At 29.8% G+C, this 20,018-nt stretch overlaps 1 protein-coding gene and 1 non-coding gene across 3 annotated transcripts; one reads left to right on the forward strand and one right to left on the reverse strand.

Moving 5' to 3' along the window:
- The first annotated feature begins 3,426 nt into the window (after positions 1-3,426).
- On the forward strand, positions 3,427-3,510 carry TRNAL-CAA (transfer RNA leucine (anticodon CAA)). The gene has a single exon. It is a non-coding gene; the product is annotated as a tRNA-Leu (tRNA).
- An 8,836-nt stretch (positions 3,511-12,346) lies between these two features.
- On the reverse strand, positions 12,347-13,778 carry LOC112791920 (uncharacterized). Of its 2 annotated transcripts, none has more exons than XM_072212747.1 (2): positions 12,950-13,778; positions 12,347-12,665 (listed from the first exon to the last, which is right to left on the reverse strand). In XM_072212747.1, exons 1-2 carry the CDS (start codon positions 13,553-13,555, stop codon positions 12,579-12,581), a joined length of 693 nt encoding a protein of 230 aa, XP_072068848.1. In that variant the 5' UTR covers positions 13,556-13,778; the 3' UTR covers positions 12,347-12,578. The 2 variants fall into 2 exon arrangements, with proteins under 2 accessions (XP_072068848.1, XP_025690743.1); XM_025834958.3 differs by having other exon boundaries at positions 12,946-13,758.
- Positions 13,779-20,018: the final 6,240 nt, after the last annotated feature.

Here is a 20,018-nt window from a genome sequence, read left to right on the forward strand (position 1 = left end):
TATTTCGGACCACCGCATCATCCACCCCCAACCCTCCTAACTTCTTAGGTGCCTAGATCATCTTCCATTTCACTAGTGCCATACCCGGTCTTCCATCATCCTTTTCCCAAAAAAAATTTCTCTGCAAAGAGATAATTCTTCGTGCAACCGCATTTGGCATCTTGTACAAACTCAAGTAATAAATAGGCAGGCTGTTGATAACTGACTTGATAAGTACCAGCTTTCCGGCCTTGCTAAGAACCTTTGCTTTTCACAAGCTGAATTTCTCTTCCACCTTATCGATCACCGGCTTCTAAGTTTTTACCAACCGCGAATTCGCTCCTAGGTTAATGCCAAGATACCGCACCGGCAGAGCTGTCTCTGACAATCTAATAGCTGACACATCCGATTGACCTACTCCTGACTGTAGTTCACTGGTATCAAGTTAGACTTCTCGAAGTTGATGCTCTATATATTTGGTAAAAATATATTTATACTAAGTTATATTTCTGTATTATATTTAATTTAAGATAAATATGAAGATTGAATAGTAAATTTAGAATTTAAAAAATTAAATAATAATATTTAAAAAAATATTATTTAAACAGTCTTCGTTCTTAAAAATTTTAGTTGCCTATTTTTTTTTACTTTTTTGAGATACGGAATAAATTATTTAAATTTTGTATCTCATACCTAAAATTTTAGTCTCAATTTTTAGTTATTAAATACAATAATAAATCTCAATTCTCAGTTTCAGTCATAGTTTCTAAAAATAAATACTACTTTAAAAATTACACATACAAAAACTAAGATTAATAATTAAAACATTTTACTTCCAAAAATAAAATAATTGCTGACAACTGCCGCTAATAAAAGATGGCCATCATCTAAATGCTGACTATTTGTTTTGCGATCATTTAAAACCATTATAAATTCTTAAAAAAATCGTCGGTAAATCCCATGCTTATTGTAGTGCTTTAACGGAATGAATTTATGAAGCTTTCATACCTATGCGTTGTGGTTAGATTATTATTGCAGTATCATTAGATGATCAATTGATATCAGTGTAATTTTGACTCTAGATATAATTCTTAAATTACAAAAAAAAATTATTTGCATAAATTTTAAAAATTAATTCACCATTAAATTGAAAACTTATATCTTAAAAATTATTTTTCTAAATTTCATGTTAATCGAAAGTTATTTAAAAAAAATAAACTGAGGATTGAAAAAAGTTATATCTTGCAAACAGATTTTTTTTTGTAAAAAAAAAAAAAAAGAGAAAATCCCTTTTTCCAATCCGTCTCTTTCAGTTTGAAAGGGAAGTTATGGAAGTGACAAAATTCGCCACTTAGTTGGAATGATTAGCGCCAACTAATTGCACAAGATACTACGATACTATGATACTATCATATATATCCATCCCTTCAGCATCAATTTTCTTGAATAATATATTGTTCGTTTACATGAATGATTTGTATGTCACTATGTTAGATATATACTAAAATCAACTATTAAAGTTGTAATGTATTGATAATTAATTTTAGTGATTTGGTATAGGAATAACATTTTTATTTGTATGTTATTAGTGTTATAAGAATTAAATTGGACTTATCAGTTTAACTAGAAAATTAGTGAACTGAATTCTCAATCGGTTCGGTTTAATAATATAATCGTTTAATGATTAGAACCGATGAAAATCGTTCAAAACCAATAAAAACCGGTCAAAATCAATCTAACCGAGCCATTGAAAAAAATTTAAAATTGTTGATGTTATTTAAACTTGGGTCCTCAGTCTTCCTTGTTATTTTATGCTCCCTTTGTCACTAAATTATATTATTCCTTGTGATTTTATATATTAATTATTAATTATATAATAAAAATATACAATAATTTTATTAATATTATTTTAATTTTATACTCACTTATATTTAAATTAATTATATTTTTATTATAAAAATTATTAATATAAATATTATTAAATATATAAATAAAAATATCAAATATTTTTATTAATTACAACACCATTATTCTTTTTATGATTTTATATGATATTTATTAAATATTATTTTTTAATAAAAATAATATACTAAATACAAACTAATTAGTTAGTTATTGAAATAAAAAATAGTTACTTTAGTATGAAAATGAAATTAAAAAACTTTATTATAAAAAGATATTAAAATTTTATATATTTATTTAATGATAAATGAATTATAACTTATTGATTATAATTTGTTGAAGTTTGATTGTTTTTAAAATATTAGTGAAGATATCTATTTTAACTTTTAATTTTATAGACTTTTGACTATTTTATATTTTTATTTACGTAGAATCAGTTTTATCGATTTAACCAATAACTTATTAGTTGAATCAATAAATCAATGGACTAATAACCACCTAATGAATTCGATCATCGATTTGATTCTTTCAACTATGTTCAAAACTTTTTATGCTTCAAAATCAAATCAAAGTAAAACCTCTCAGGGTGCATGCATATCTACTAGTAATTAACAAGAATGAAACTATGATGACAGTGATAGCAATGAAAAATTGAAAATAATACATATGGTGTTCGTGAATTTCAAAAGAAAAGTCACATTGTAAAAGACTTTTGTACACTGCAATTTATTTGGTACCAAAATTAAAGATGTGTTTGAAAGCTTTGTTGTATGGATACGCGTTTTTGGGCAACATATAAATTGGATACGCGTTTTTTGACTCTGGATGCCAGATTGAATTTCCAAGAAATGTATCACAGCTGAAACTTTAGGCACCATAGAGACATAGACGTTTAACTCCAAATTTATCAATACATTCGTAACTTTAATAATCAACAATTTCGTGTTGTTAAGTACAATTAGTAATGGGTGAAATATTTTTTGACCAATAGTCCGCATGGTTAATTGAAGCAAGTTAATACATCATCACATACTAATACCAAAAAAAAAATCATCATATACAGTTGTTGTTCTTGCATATTAGTTATACCACACACAACAATTACAAATACTAGAATTGACATCTCAATTCTAACAGTTCATAACATTTTGGTTTTCGGTCAACAGTAACCACATACATATGGAGAGATGACAATAAGAGACATAAAATATTCAAATTCAATATGGGCCAGCTTCTAGGACTACTGGCCCAAATAAAAAGGAGCAATAATTTCTAACCAAGAAGCATGATATTTGATATATCTAATAATCTATGGCCGTTCATTCATTACTAAAAAAAGAAAAAAAGAAAAATCTATGGTCGTTCATTTTCTTCAAGGTGATACGATATTTATCTATGATGGCAATTCCTTGACAGCAAAAGATAGGATTTTATGATTTATCTCTCCCAACAGTATAAGGTTTTATACAATAATGTGATTATTCCATAATACATGGCTAGTAAAATAAATATGTTATTATAAAACTCCAAATCAAGTACAACAACGTCAGGATGGCCGAGTGGTCTAAGGCGCCAGACTCAAGTTCTGGTCTTCGAAAGAGGGCGTGGGTTCAAATCCCACTTCTGACAATTATTACTTTAATCTTTGTCTTTTAGATCTATCTAACCTTATTCCATTTGGGTTTCATGTGAAACTATAACCTCTAGTATTTTTGGACTTCAAACTATAACCTGTTCAAGGTCAAATCCATATATTTTGCTGGGTCGAAAGCCCATTTTGTAACTAATATAGCCTGATCAAGAATGGAATGAGATTCAGAAGCCCAATAAGAGTCGGATAAAGAGAGATGAAAACCAATACCAGCAACTGAGGCTTTAGCTTAGTGGTCCATCATCAATGCCTCAAATGTGATGAATCTGGGTTCAAGTCACACTAGAGACAGTGGATGAACCCTTAATAAAGTGTATGTCGAGTGTGAATGTGTGCGTGAGTTGTCTGACCCAAAAAAAAAAATAAATAAATAAAGAAAAAAAAGGATATGAAAAAGGCTATTTAAAAAATAAAATACCACCTGACCAAAAAAAAAAAAAAAAACAGATAACTACCATCAAAATCTATCTTTCTAGTTAGAGACTAGTAGTTACTCGTTAGCTTTAAAAATCTGCTTTTCCGAATTTTTTTATTCACCATGTCTATATTTCTATTATCTTTTAAAAAATTAACGTTTTTCATACACATACAAGCATTTAGTAACTAAGTTTTGTAAAATTGGTACAAAACCCAATAAAAATCACTTACATAATATACGAGTAAATAAAATATTTTTTATTTTTGTTGTTACTATATTTTTTTTTCTTTCCCTTCTTGCTCTTGGAGTTATTGCAGAGTTTTTTTTTTCTGTTTCGTTTTATTTTTTTCTCTGTTTCTTATTTTTATTCTTCTTTAGCAGGTAAAACAAAATCCTGATACTTCATACTAAATAACTAAAGTGATAAAAAAGTTATTCAAACTCCCTCATCCTAAAGAATTCGAAAATTAATAAGTAGTGATTCATGTTACATCAAAGTTCATAAAAAATAAAGTTATTAAATTGATATAAAAAAATTTATGTGTTGGTTATTATAAAGTTTTTGTGCTCGACTCTAAAATTTTTGTCCTCAATAATTTTACTACACAGCTCAAAAATTACTTCCATTGTTGCTTTTTTCTGTCCTTTCTATATTAATATTTTTATCTAATAATTTTGTGTTGAGTTCTAATAATATTTAATATATTGAATACATTTTATTGGTTGAGTTAGTCGATAATCTGAGTTTATAGTCTTTTAAAAATTTGTGTATTATTCATTACAAAATCTTTATGTTATGCGATATGTGTTTAATAATTTTGTTGAACATATAAAAAAAGATGATGAAAAAAGAAAGGAAAAAAATCAAACGAAAGTGCGCATGCGTAAATATATGATTTCGTTAAAAAAATGTTTAACTGCCTAGCTAATATTTCCGAAAAATTAATATAATATAAGATTATTGGTTTTTTCGTTTTAAAGCAAGTGGTGTTTTTTGTTTTTTTTCATTTGGGATGAATGTAATAAGAAGACAGAAATTGTTGTTAGAATTCTAGGACATTCGATCAGCGACCTTATAAGCCAAAACGAACATTCCTTTCAAGTTTGTTTGTCGTATACTCAAACGTAATTTTTTTGGTGAACTATGAATATGATTTCATTTTCTCTTTGTGGCCGCAGAGCTATATTCTTCCAAGTTTAAGCCTAATTATCTTATTGGTGTAACTGGTCCCCAATGTGTTACGGTCTTTTTCAATTCAGGATCTTATTCATAAGGTCTTGGGGTCCATCCATGCATTGAAAAAAAAAATATTTTATTCACTAATTAATAATACTACCTTTTGTTTTGAAATTGCATGCACACATACAACACAACTTTGCTAATAATGCACGTGTAATTCACGTGGATTACTGGAATTTCACATTACAATGGCAGCACCTGTGCTTGTCCCTATGTATGTATGGCATGGCTTTTCTAATGGATCAACTTTGTTGGTAAGTGAGTCAAATATGACTATAGAGCCATACAATTAAAATTTTCGAAAAAATCTAAAACATGTATATGATCTTTATTTTTCTGATATGAAATAATAGTTATCTTGGATTTTTTGGGAGAACATGTTGTGCTTTATGGACATAAAAAAAAGATAGTATAATAACATAATTTAATTTTGATCCTGGTGAAAAAATGTTTTATATTAACCTCCAACTATAACTGTTTTTTTATAATTATTTATACAGTCTATATAAAAAATAATTATTTATATTAATATGATGTTATGTAATTAATTACATATATAAAATTATTTTATATTAAAAATAAATTAAAATTAAATTATGATAATATATATTTGATATTGATGAAAAGATTTGCAATAGTTTCATTCTTTTATTATAAGATATTTGACTATTTTATTGATAGATTACTGTAGTTTGTTTTACATACAGAATATATAAAATGACAAACACACACACATTCATTATATATATATATATATATATATATATATATATATATATATATATATATATATATATATATATATATATATATATATATATATAATGAATGTAGTGATTAATTTTTTGTTATTGAGATTTTTGTTGTGCAAATCACACATAATGACAATAATCTTTAAAGAATTGATTCATCGTAGTGTTTGTATTTAGAGAGAAATTCTACTACTCTCTCTGTAGTCAGTAGTATGAACAGTCGTCAAATTATTTTAATTATTAATTTATTGATTTATTAGTTTAATTGATTTAATTGGTGATTTAATCGAAAAAATTGTTTTAGAATAGAATAATAAATAATTATAAATAAACACTCTAAAATATAATTATAATTTAATATTTTCGAAATTTAAAACACTACATAAAATATTTTTTAATATTATAATTTATCAATCATCAAAATTCACAAGAACTTGTTGCAAATTTATTTCAGTGGGATTATCTTCACCTTCATTTCCACTACCACCGCCACTTTGATATAAAACAGCATCAATATCACCTAACAAAATACACATGTTATCATTATATTATAAACAACATTTTAATACATCATTAGAAAATAAACTATAATACTCACGTAATAAGTCATCCACATTACTAGGAAGATCAGGTGTTTTGTCTACAACCTCTTCCGTCACCCAAAAGTCAACTAAATTGATACTTTCATAATCAATTGGATCATATTATATCTTTTGCTTTCTTTTTTCTTTTTTCTACCTAAAAAGTTAAATACAATATATGAAGAATTAATAATTTACGAATTTGTTATGATAAAAATTACGTATGAAATAATATGTTATTGCATGAAACATATATTACCTGAATTTAAGACACAAATTATAAGTAACAGAAACAATATCATTCAATCTATCATGCTCCAATCTATTTTTTCTTTTTGTATGAATCTGGTAAAAAAAACTCCAATTTCTCACACACCCAGAAGAAGCAGATGCTTGGCTAAGAATGCAAATAGCTATCCTTTGTAAACATGGAGCAGAATTATCGAATAACCTCCACCATTCATCTACCAATTATAAAATTATAACATACTATTGCTTCATCAACTGCATCCTCTACCTCATCACCACCCTCTTCACTAAAACTTACTTTTCTTTTATTTTTGTTGGTCTGAATTTCTTTTAATAATCTTTTCATCTGTTTTTCCACATCATATAGAACTTTAGGACATTTTTTCACGTGTTCAGTAATCTTTGCTAGATGTTCCTTCATCTTGTGAATTTTGCCTCCATTGAAAACTTGTAGACAAAATAAACATTGATATTATATATGATTTTCCATTCACTATTTGTAGAGCAACATACTTCCAAGCTAAATCTATTTTTCCTCGTAAATTAGAAGAACCTTGTGACTGACTATCGTTAGTACTATGGGGATTAGGATTAGCAGCATCATTCGAGATAGAAGGATTGACAAGCAAGTTATTATTCAAAGATGCATTGTTATTAGTAATTGCTTCTTGATTAATACTATTATCCAAAACTAAAATTAATAAAATAGATACGAAATTAAAAACAGTCGCATCACAATGAGAAATAAAAAAAATTATCAACACGACCATATCTGAATTCCACCTACAGTATTCAGCAACAAACAAACCAAAATATTAACCAATAATCACAAAACACTAAACTTTCACCAATCAATTACAAAGAAAGCCAACAATTACAAACATTAGCACATTATAAAACATTCCAAAACACTAAACCTTCGCCCAGCAAAACCAGTAATTACAAAACAAAACCATCAGTAAATTTGAACAAAAAAATTAAGTGACATCAACAACTAGTAATTACAAAACAGAGCCATCAATAAATTTGAACAAAAATTTCAGAGCCATTACTATCCAACAATTACAAAACAGTAAAAAACTAAAATAGACTAACAGAGCCATCGAGCCATCAGTAAATTTGAAAAAAAAATTTACAGTCATCACCAACCAGCGAATACAAGACAGATCTATCAACAACAGATAATGTCAAAATATTACAAGAAAAATAGAACAAAAATTGAATAACAATTTCAGAATTTCAAACGAAGAAGAAGACCGAACATTCAGAATTAAGAGGAAGAAGCGGAGACCACTAACCTTCGACGGAGACACGGACGGCAACCGGCGAGACGAGGCGATAGGCGAGACGATAGTAAGCGGCGACTTGACGGCGAGCTGCTCCAAGCCACGAACAGAGAAGTCACCGAAGATGAAGACGACATGCCGAGCTACCTGGGTTCTGAAAAACGGGAAAGAAGAAGAAGCGGCAGCGCTAAGGACCTGGGGGCGGCGGCGGCGCTGAGTACCTTGGGAAAGCGGCGGCAATGAAGGGCTAAGGTTTTGCTTTACTTCAGAGGTCTCCAGGGAGTAGAGGTGGCAGGAGTACCCGCTCGGCACCTACTCAGTCGGGGCGGGTTATTACCCGCCCCGGATGCAGGCGGCTTATTACCGCCCACATCGGGGCGGGGCGGGGTTGGGGTTAGGGTGAATCTGCCCTGGAGTATATATTATAATACGAAATAAAACATATAATATAAATATGTAAAAATTAAGTAATAAATATTATTAAATATAAAAAATATATAAACAATTTTTGTGTGGAATATGGGTGTGCCTCAGCCTCACTCTCAGATGCAACATTGAAACTTTAAAATTATTCTTCTCTTCTCTAGATTCCAAAAACTAGTGAGAGGCTGAGGCTTTAAAATTATTCTTCTCTTCTCCAGATTCCAGAAACTAGTGAGAGGCTGAGGCTGAGAGCAATAGAGCATCGAGCTTCTTGCCTTCTTCTTCTCCAACACCTATTCGCCGGCTGTCGTCGTTCTTTCCTCCATCCTCCGTCCGAGAGCAGCTGAGCAGCGCTTGCCGCCATCGTCCTCTGTCCGAGCGTAGAACTTAGCCTTCGTCCTCCGTCCTTCGTCGCCATGAGTCTGTTGCCGTCGCTGTACCCTCTGTCCAAGAGCAGCTGAGCAGAGCTTCGCCGCGATCATCCTCCGTCTGAGCATAGAACTTAGCCTCCGTCCTCCGTTCTTCATCGCCGTGAGTTTGTCGCCATCGCTGTGAGTCCGTCGCCATACCCTGTGAGTCTCGCTGTGAGTTCGCTGCGAATCACTACTTTTTTTGGTAATTTTTTTAGGGTTTGCAATGTTCCCTAATTTTAATTTTAGTAACACTTTTGTCCTAATTTTAAACTTATGATCAAAGTAATACTTAGTTTATGTTGAGTCTTGTTTGAGTTGGTTACTTGGTTGAGTCATTGAATTGTGTTTTGGTGACGAGTTGTATTCTGAGTTCTGAAAATTTTGATATTTTCAATTTTGTCAAACATCATGTTTATTCTAATACTTGGCAGTTATTTATTTTAGATTATAGTAGAGTAAATTTGATTTTAGATATACGTTTTGTGGCATCAATCATGTATTAAACTATAAAATTAAAGCAAGAGAGGAAATACAAGTTGGTTCTTTATTTTTTTGTTGGTGACTGGTGAGATATATGACTAAAGAAATTACTTTCATTGTGGAAAATGTGTTTTATGATTTGTCAGTTTGCAATTTGAAAAGATGTTGTCATTAATTTTAATGTTTTGAAATGGTGAAAGAATAATAAGGTGAAATTTAAAGTTCTTACAAAAATAGCTAGGATATATATGCTATTCTAGTATCCATTGTTGCCTCTGAATCTGTTTTTAATATAAGTGGTCGTGTAATTTCTCCTCATCGTGCAAAGCTCAAACAAGACATAATTGAAGCTTTGATGTGTTGCCAAAGTTGATTGTGGGCACCTTTAGGAAGTAAAGATGATATATTGTTTAATCTTCATTTATGTTAATTTTTTACATAGCAGTACCAATTAATTTGTTAATTGTTATCGCTTTTGATTTTCAAGTTTAAATCTTGATTTGCAAACTTTTAATAATGATGAAGATGTTGAAAGTGATCAAGAATAAGAATTGAAGACTTTTTTATATCTAATATTGTAATTTATTTATTATGGTGTTAAATTTGTAGTGATCTAACACTAGCTTTTTTTTTCAAGTTATTTGAACTAATGACATTGTATGAATTTTATGTTTGTATTTTATTTTATCTATGAATTTTAACTTTTTGTCTTAATTTATATATGAATATAAAAAAGTTAAAATGTTATTTAATTTTTTTAATGACGGATACTCGCAGGGGCAAGTTCGGGTACTGCAATTTACTACCCATGGATAATGATAGGGCGAATAGTACATGAGTAATAGGATGGTGAATGGGGTCGAGTAGGGCAAAAACCCGCCCCTATCTGTTCCATTGCTATCCATACTAGAGAGTGTACGAATGATTGAGGGAAGAAAAGGAGAGTTGGTTCACGAATGGTTTTGGCTTTTATTTTTTTTCTACAAATAAACAAAACGTCGTCATTTTATTCGAATTTGCTGGTTACTGATTCAGTCTAATCGATCGGTTCTCGGTCACTTCTATAATTTTCAAATAATTCTCTCTTCAGCGATTATAAATAATAAACTAAACTATTTTTATCGTCGGTTCTCGATTGAATTGGTTCCATCGATCAATTCGATCCAATTTTCAAAACCATGGCTACGACATGCGTGCCCACCTTCATGAATATTGAATATCATGTTTATTAGTTGGCACAATTACTACATGCAAGTAGTGCACCGACAGATTTTGTCCTCACATATTAAGGCAACGTTATAAGAAATTGGAGATAAGAAAATAATGTTATTCATTTATTTATCTATTGCCTTTTTTATTGAGGTAGTTATTACATATAATTAACAACTTGATATAGTTTTTTCTTAATTTCTTATTTTTAATATTTTTCTTCATTATTGAAGTTTGGCTTAAATAAAAAATAGGCAGGCAAAAACCGCCGAATTTAAATAGCTAGGATAGGATCTCATGTCGTTAGAATCCAGTTGAAGAAAATGTAATAATGAGAAAATTAAAGACCTAACCATCAATAATGCGTTTGTATTAATTTGGTATATAACATAAAATGGCAAGTAAGAGTAAGGGATAACGGTCACTTTCCGGTGGTTCATCAATCATGATAGATAAGGAGGCAACACCACGGAACAAGAGAACAAAGAATAATGAAGAAAATAAATGCGCAGGAGTTATAAAGTGACAGAATCAGGTTTGGATTTTTCTCCAACACTATCTGTCCCTTCCTGCCCTACTTCTCTTGCACTGCTTTAAACGAACAAGAATATTTCTTTTACAAAAAAGGTTAAAAAAAAAGTGAACCTCTCTTGGTGTGCCACTTAGAAATTAGATGACACATAACATTTAACTTTGAAGCATAATCTTAGATGACACATAACATTTCTCAATTGGGAATTCCACTTATCTATGATATTTACTTTCCTAAATGTTCATAACAATGATACAATTAGATCTTGATTGAAAACCTACTCTTTTTAATAATCAATTTATTACCACACAATTACAGGCAATATATATTAATTAAAAGAGAAATAGAGATAACTATCAGAATTTATTATTTTTTTTTATAGTTATCCATCAACTATGTTTAAAAATATAGTCGCAGAATATTATTAGATTACTAAATTTAAGAAATTAAACTAAAAGAATTGAGTTGATGACTAAGTGATAGCTAAAAAAATAAATTCTGATGAGCCTCAGCATTATTCTAATTAAAATTATTGCATTCATTCCTATTTGTGAAAACATTATTATTTCTGCATCAATTATGGAAAACTACACTAGGTTTCATAAAGTTGCAGGAATAATTGTCCGGAGTAGAAGATTCTGCCAGGAGAATTTGCTTTCTACATTATGCAAAACATTGCTCTTAGCTATTTTATTCACATCTGCGAGAATAACGTATCCTTTTTAAATTGACAAGCTAACCTTGTGGAGGTTGTTGGTTGCACTTGTAAGGTTGTGGAAAAGAAAGAGATACTTTTTTGGTGTACCACATAGATAACTACAACCAACAATAGCGAATAACTTTTAAAATTAAATTAAATATATATTGTACAACTAAATTAAAAAAAAGTACTTTAAATAATTTTTTTACATACATTAATTTATTTTTAAATAAATAAAATATCAAACAAACTCAAAGTATATATATATATATATATATATATATATATATAATACGTACTTCACACAAAGGTAAAAATATGACACGCACCCTAGTGTTTAATTTAGCAACTATTTGTCTAATGATATACTTTATTTTTGATACCTTGAAAAATTAACTAATCAAGTCATAAAAATGTGTATATTTTCTTTCTTGCTTTTTCATAACTAGATATTTTCGAAATTATTGACGGATTTTTTCCAAGAGAATTGGAATAATAAGAATGTGATAGAGTGAAGAACACAAACATAAGTTGAAGACAATTGATTAGGGATTTCAACCAAATCGATTAAAGATATCTCGAGGTATTCACTCTACTATAATGAAACACTACTTTGCTATGAAAGCAAGAATTTCATTGACATGTAGAGTGATTAATAATATAAAGAGGAATTTTAAAATAAAGAACATATATATATTAAAATGAATTATTACATATATTAACATCAGGAACATAGGATCCACTAATATATTCCAACATTCCCTTAACTTAATATATCATGTATAAATCCCTCAGCTTGGCATGTCTCTAGCAAATTAAAGCCTGTCCAATTTTTCTTCTCTTCAATTTTCTGAAATATGAAAAAGAAGATTAACAAGGAAGTAATAATATGCCTTATGGATAGCGTTTTAAGGTTTTTTTATCTATTTTTTATATTAATTTTTTTTTTACAATTTTACCTGTTCGTAAATATTTAAATTTTTTTTTATTTTTTGTCCTAATTTTTAGACATTGTATTTATTTTTCTATTAAATAAAATACTACTATTATCTTTAGAAAAAAATAATTTGCATATATATATATATAAAAGATGATTAACAAATTTTAGAAAAGCATGAATAAAAATGTACCTACTGATCTTTTGCAATGAAGAACAGCTTCATGAATTGAATTCTCAAGATGAGAATCATGGAAAGCACCAATAACAGGATGAACTGTAATTGATGATCTTTTAACTTGCCTTTCTTTGTTCTTGTTATTGTGATTATCAATATCAATATCATCATCAATAACACTAACAATCTTCCCTGAACACACAACTTTCCGGCTTAACCGGCCGATACGCCTCGATATGTTCTTGAATGTTCTCCTTGTTGATGCCTTCCACCTTGTGAACAATTCATCATGATTATGATGATGAATTGGAGACCTAAGATCTCTTGAATTGGAAGATGAAGAAGTAGTAGGCTTATTAATGGTTTTGTCCAAGGAATCTACTAGTTTGGTGTTATTAGGGTGAAGAACAAACAGAGGTTTGATGGTACCAGCAGAGAAGAGTTCATCAGCATAAGCAACAACACAAGAAGAAGAATTAGGTGATGGATTAGTTAAAAAAGAGATATCAAAGTTGAAGTTGTGGCAATTTGGGTCTAATGGTGTTGTAGTAGTAGATTTGCAGGCTGATGATGATAACCAACTATATGAGAAGCTCTCAGTGGCTAGAGTCAATGAAGATTCCATGATATTGCAATGATTTGGCAATAATGATGAATAAAGAAAACTTATATGCTGCAAAAGTTGATATTAATATATGGTGTTGGTTGGTTATAATGACAAAACAATGATAACCACAAAAGGATAAAGGGACAAATGGAACAATATGAATGAGAAACTTTGTATTGACTTTATGTGCTTGCCCAGAAAATAGGTATATAAAGAAAAATATAATCATTTTTTTCAACTTAATTGATTCATTCATTTGCTTCTTTCTTTTATAAAAATAAAAGTAATAATAGAAAGGAAGAACATGATGAATGCCATGATTTATGTGTTAGATTGGCTCTTCAAGAAAGGAATGTTTTTTAGTAGTAAATTTCTGACAGTGATGATGAGGATTTCATGATGATGTAATTAAATTATTAGAAGGAAGGTTTTATTACGGGGATCGGATATCTTAATTCTCGGATTTTGTTCAGGAAACGGTAACAGTGACACTGGTAAGGTGGTAAGAGAAATTACTCTGAGTATGTTGGGAATGCACAATTATTGGAATTGAATCAATTTGTGAATAAAATGTTATGTTTGGAATTAAGAAGACTTCCACTATTGTTTGTTTGTATTTTGAAATCCTACCATTGTAGATAAGTTTTGCTTGGAAATGCTTGGATTTGATATCTAAAAATATCACAGTATTTTGCCTTTACTAATTACTAAATACACGTTTTTTTTTAAATGTAAAATGATAAAATCAAATTAATTTTATTATAATTTTAATGAAATCATTTGATTCATAAATCAATTCAATTGAAATGAAATAATTTCTTAACTTTTTTTTTTCCATTGCCATTGGTACTCGAGAGAAAATGATTTGATTGTGATTCAACTAGGAAATGCTTACATCTTAATTAATTTAGGCTTAAGTATTTTTTTCATCTCTAAAATTTGAGGTCAAAATAAAATTATTTTTTACTTTTTTTTTCGTATTAAAATCATCATCAACGTTACAAAATGTTATAAAATAATTTTTTTATTCATAAACGATATTTTTCAGACAATTTTACCCTTAAAACAAAAATAAAAAAATCCTCCTCGCCCTCGCTATTAACTTCTGCATCATCATCATTGCCGTTACACGTCTCTCTCCTTCTCCTTTTTCTTATCGCCATCACCATTGCCACTATAACCATTACCACTGTCATTATAACTATCACATCTTTTTTCTTTCTATTACCCGTCCATCATCCTAAATTACTATCACCCACCCACAAATTATCCCCAACCTTTTTCTTTCAGCAATAGAAACAACCACAAAATAAATTAATAGCAACATCCACAAAATAAATTGACAGAAATTTTAGATTAAGCAACAATTCAGCAATCATCAACTGTAACTTTAGATCTAAAATCAACAACAGAAATTTAAAAAAATGATATTTATATCCTTCAAAAATTAAAAAAAATAAAAAAAGAAGAACGAAAATAGAAACAAAAAACTCAAAAAAGGGGTGGTGTCACTGTCGTCAGTTGCCATTACAGTTAAAGAAAAGAGGAGGAAAAGATGAAAAGACAAATTTAGAGACGTAAAAGAAACTGCGGCTAAAATATTATTTTGGTTTATAAATCTTAGGCTTGAATTTTAATTTGGTTCTAATGTTTTAAACATTTTATTTTAGTTTAAAAATTTTTAAATATTCTATTTTAATTCTAAATTTTTTTTTAAATAGGTTTGATATTGTGTTACAATTAAATTTGATACAAATAATTTGTATATTAAAGAACCAATAATATTTAATTTTGAGTAGAAGTGTTACAAAAAAATTTTAGTTATATTATTATGACATATAAAAAAAAGATATGACTTAACTACTAACTAATAATATTATTAAACGTCACATTTAAAATATTAAAAATAAAATTAGAATTTCATCTAAACGTTAGGATGAGAATAATGAGTTAATACTCAAAATCGTCCTTGAAAGATATTCCGATCTCAATTTTAGTCTCCAAAAGATAAAATTAATCAAAATCGTCCCCGAAAGTTATTCACGTTGATCGAGTTTGTCCTTCCGTGGTGATGTGGCTAACGTTTGCTGAGCTGGAACGTTAAGTGCCAGCGTGGTAGACTCCAAAACGACGTAGTTTCTTCCCTCCACCCCCAAATCAATTGAACGACGTCGTTTATGGTCCAGAGTGGGATATTCAAACATTCTTCCATCTCTCCTCTCATAACAACCATCTTCAACTTTCGCTCCAAAACCCCTCGTCTTCTCTCTACTCTGGTACTCTGCCCAAGGATCCTTTGATCAGAACCTCGTTGCGTTATTGACGATTCCTGTGCGTGTCGAGGTTTGTAGAGGACTTGGCTCTACTATGGTGGATAGTTGGAGGAGCTCGCGGAGGAGTTTCGCTGTTGGAGGAAGGAACAGTAACTGTCATAGGGTAAGATTTAATTTTTTTTATAATTTCTGTTTATTTTGCAATGTTGGTGTGCATTGGTTTAGGTTGAGTTAGCTGTAAGAACCATCTAGTGAGACTAGGGTTTGGATTAGGAAGAACATGTTCTGTATGCATTTGCCGTTAGGGCTTTCCTAGGCGTTATACGATGGATTTTTCTGGAGAATGGAGGGTTTGCGATGGTTATGATTATGTTGTTTGCTGTGTGTTTATATGCAGTTGTAAGGCTGTAGTTGTTTCAGATTTTGTTGTTGACTACATTTATTTATTTTTGCACTTGTAGATGGAGGGTCCTCTTATGACGTTTGTATTTTACCATGGTGGGAAGTTTAAAAAGGATGAGGGTGAAAATCTGTACTATGAGCCGGATCACACAGAGGTGTTAACGGGAGTTGAAGGTGACACACTCGACGTGTTCTTTGTGAAGGGATACTATGTAGAACTGGAATATGCTGAGGCTAGGGAGTGTTGGTGGAAATCTCCAGGAGTTCCCCTTGAATATGGGCTGAGGAGGCTAGCCACAGATCATGATTTAATTGCAATGATGAAGGATTGCAGGAGGAACTTCAACTTGATCAACCTGTATTTCGCGCATGGTGTTTCAGAGCCATGTGTGGTTGATGAGCAGGAAGAAGATGTGCCAAAAATTAAGCCAACCCAAACCAAGAGACATCACTCTCAACCCACCAAGTTACCATCCTACCAAAAAGCATGCTCTGAATCCATGAAGGCATCAGTTGATGGTAGCAGATTATCTTCTCAGCCTTTAAAATTGTCTTTTCAGTCCACGAAATTTTCTACCCAACCCACAAAGAAACCAAGTCTACCATACTGGCACTTAACGTTTCAGCTCAGCAAACGTTAGCCACATCACCAACTGATATGAGGGAAGGACAAACTCGATCAATGTGAATAACTTTCGGGGACGATTTTGATTAATTTTTATCTTTCGAGAACTAAAATGGAGATCATAATATATTTCAAGAACGATTTTGAGTATTAACTCTGAGAATAATACTTTATCCAAAAACTATTTTATCCCTATCTATTCCTTGCGATGTAGACCAAATCCCCAAACCTTCTTCCATCACCATCCTCTCTGCTGTTTTAATTGCACCATTCTTACAATAAGTGGAGCATTATAGTTATAGTGGAAGAAATTTTAACACACCGAAGAAAGAACAAATAACTTCCATGAATGAAATCAACATCCATGATCATCATTGTACTATAAATATACATATTCATCCACTCATCACTTGATGAGTAAAACCGGTTTGAGACATATGAAGCCTATAAAAAGCCCTTATTCACCAGAATCGTTCAGTTAAATTAAAGAGGTTTCTTATCTCTCAAGTTAATTGAACTCACTGGACTCCTTGCAAAAGGTTCCAATGGTGGCAGCATTGCAATTCAGCCAAATGCGATATCTAAATTGAACCATCATTGCCTCTTTGATCTGATAATTAATGTCAATAGTCAGATTCCATAATTATGCGTGCTCATTTCTCAAACTAATTCTGTCCTTATGCTCTTATTAATGTATTACTATTATGATTATGTTACCAACAACCTTAGATTTAATTGGTGGTTTAATAATTAAGCACGTCCAATCAAAAATGGATTAAGGGAAATTAAAGTACCCCATTTGTTTGCCAAAAGTTGAGGGCACCATCCATGCCAACATCAATGTGTCATTCTTTCTTAGCCTTCAAACAAATTAAATCTTCTCCTCTATATTTCATCGTCTTGCTCCTGCATCAATAAAAAGTTTGCTTTGTAATTTTGTTGTCCTTTAAAGGGAAGCATATTACAACACATTTAAAGAGAGTAATAACGCAATGAGCACCAATTTATTTGTGCACTTTTTTATTTAGTTTTTTTAATAATAATAAAAAAATTATCTATTTTTATAACTTTTAAATCTTTATTTTTTTATAGAGTCTGTTTGATAGAAAATAAATAAAAGATGTATACAATAAAGACAGCATATATAAAATTTTTGAATTATTTCTTAATTTCAATAAAAAAATTTAAATATATTTAACATGTAAAAAAATAAAAAACTTGACTTTTTTGTATATAATAATAATAATAATAATAATAATAATAACGTTTTAGGAGAATAAATAATAATTCTATTTTATAAATTTTCATCATCAGTGTTCGAGTTAGTAACTTAAACTATAAGCAATCATGAGGTCTAATATAAGTGGTCATTATTTGAGTTTAAGTGTCATGTTTGAAGTTTGGTTTTTAAAAGTAGCAGGCATATATATAGTATTATAGTAAATTTTATGCTCAACTTCTATCAACTGAAAGATGATTTTGGATTAGGAAGTAGTAGTTGGCTCCCAATTAACAAACAGACATTGAGCACATTGTATGTGAAGCAGATCAGAAGCACTTTGCTTATTTTCTTAACTCTGCCGAAAGTGATTTTCTGGTGGCCACAAATTAAAGTCACAAACCATTGCCATGTTGCATCACGTATTGCGGGGTCTATAATAATTATAAACAAACTTGAACATTAGTTAATAAGTTTTTAATTTGTCTATTATTGCAAATCTACGAAAAGTAAACTGTATCATAAGATAAAGAAAAGAAAACTTTTTTAGTGCACAGCTACATTAACGTAATAGGCATTGACCGTGAGGGAAGAATTGAGGTTCGATCTCTCAGAGATATATGATTTATGTAGGGATATACGTTTTTTTTATATCAAAGATAATAAGACTCGAATCTAAAACTTTTAAATGAATATAAAAAAATTATGCCATTTGAGTTATAACTTTTTGGCGGAATATACTTTTTTTTATTAGCTCAGTTTTTGAGAGAAATAATTTTATAATATCATTTAATGTTTGTTCTTATTTATATTATTATATAGACTAAACAATTTTTAGTTTACATCACTAATTGAAAATTGAAGAAATAATATTTTGTAATTGATTGGTCAGATGATATATTGAATGCAATTATTTTAAGGAGATAAAAATTGCTTATTGAATATCGTTCAAGGAAGAGACAAGTAAGTAACATATATACTTAAGAACTAAGATACTAGCTACTAACAAGGGAAAGTCTTACTGATGATTGACGAATAGTGAAATTAGTGTCAAAATTCATCAGTGTTTGTTAAAACTTAAAACTAAATTAATGGACGATGTTTATCTTTTATTATCTAAATTAATATAAACTTGAAAATTTTTGGACAAACAAATATATTTACTCGAATTCAAGACATTTTCATTAAAATTCTCTATTCATCAGTCTTATTTTGTCACCCAAGTCAAATTTCGATGGCAACAACTATATTCGAAAAAAAAAAACATAGAAAACCTTTTTTTATTTAATATATATCAACAATAATGAAGTTGATATAGTAACGGGGCGGTGATGTAAGGGAATGTAATAATATCGTGATGACGTAATAGGAGATATATTATACTACATGGTGCATGTTTGATTTTGAATTTTTTTAGAAACTATTTATTCCTTGATAACAATGTGAAAGGAAAGCAATTAATTTTCATAAGGTGTTTCATTTATGATCTCTCCATTTTGGGTCGAGATTATAAAGACTGATTAATCTCATATATACTATACTAATTAAGTCCCTGACCATGTCACTTTTTCTAGATGGGAAAAAACTCTACTCGATCAACTCAAACTTGATTCCCTGGCATAACTGGTTCAAGTCAAGAATGGAAATTAAAGAAAATATATAGAAGGTTATTCGTATATTTAACAATTAATGAGAGCAGTTAACTTTTGCTTTTAATTTATCATAAATGGTCAACAAGGTCACTATGCCATGCAGATATTTATTTTTGGGTGATACAGTTAAATAAATGGAAAAGGAAATGAAAGCTAAACTCAATTGATATCGGCACATCATCACTCAATTTCTGTGCAATAATAATAATAATAATAATAAGGAAAGGTATTACAAAAGTCTATTAATAAAAGAATGGAGATAACTCTACGCATATTGATAACAGTTTTTAGGCCTTCCTCGCTTAACAAA

Source organism: Arachis hypogaea, chromosome 13 (genome assembly GCF_003086295.3).
Source record: "Arachis hypogaea cultivar Tifrunner chromosome 13, arahy.Tifrunner.gnm2.J5K5, whole genome shotgun sequence".
Lineage (NCBI taxonomy): Eukaryota > Viridiplantae > Streptophyta > Magnoliopsida > Fabales > Fabaceae > Arachis > Arachis hypogaea.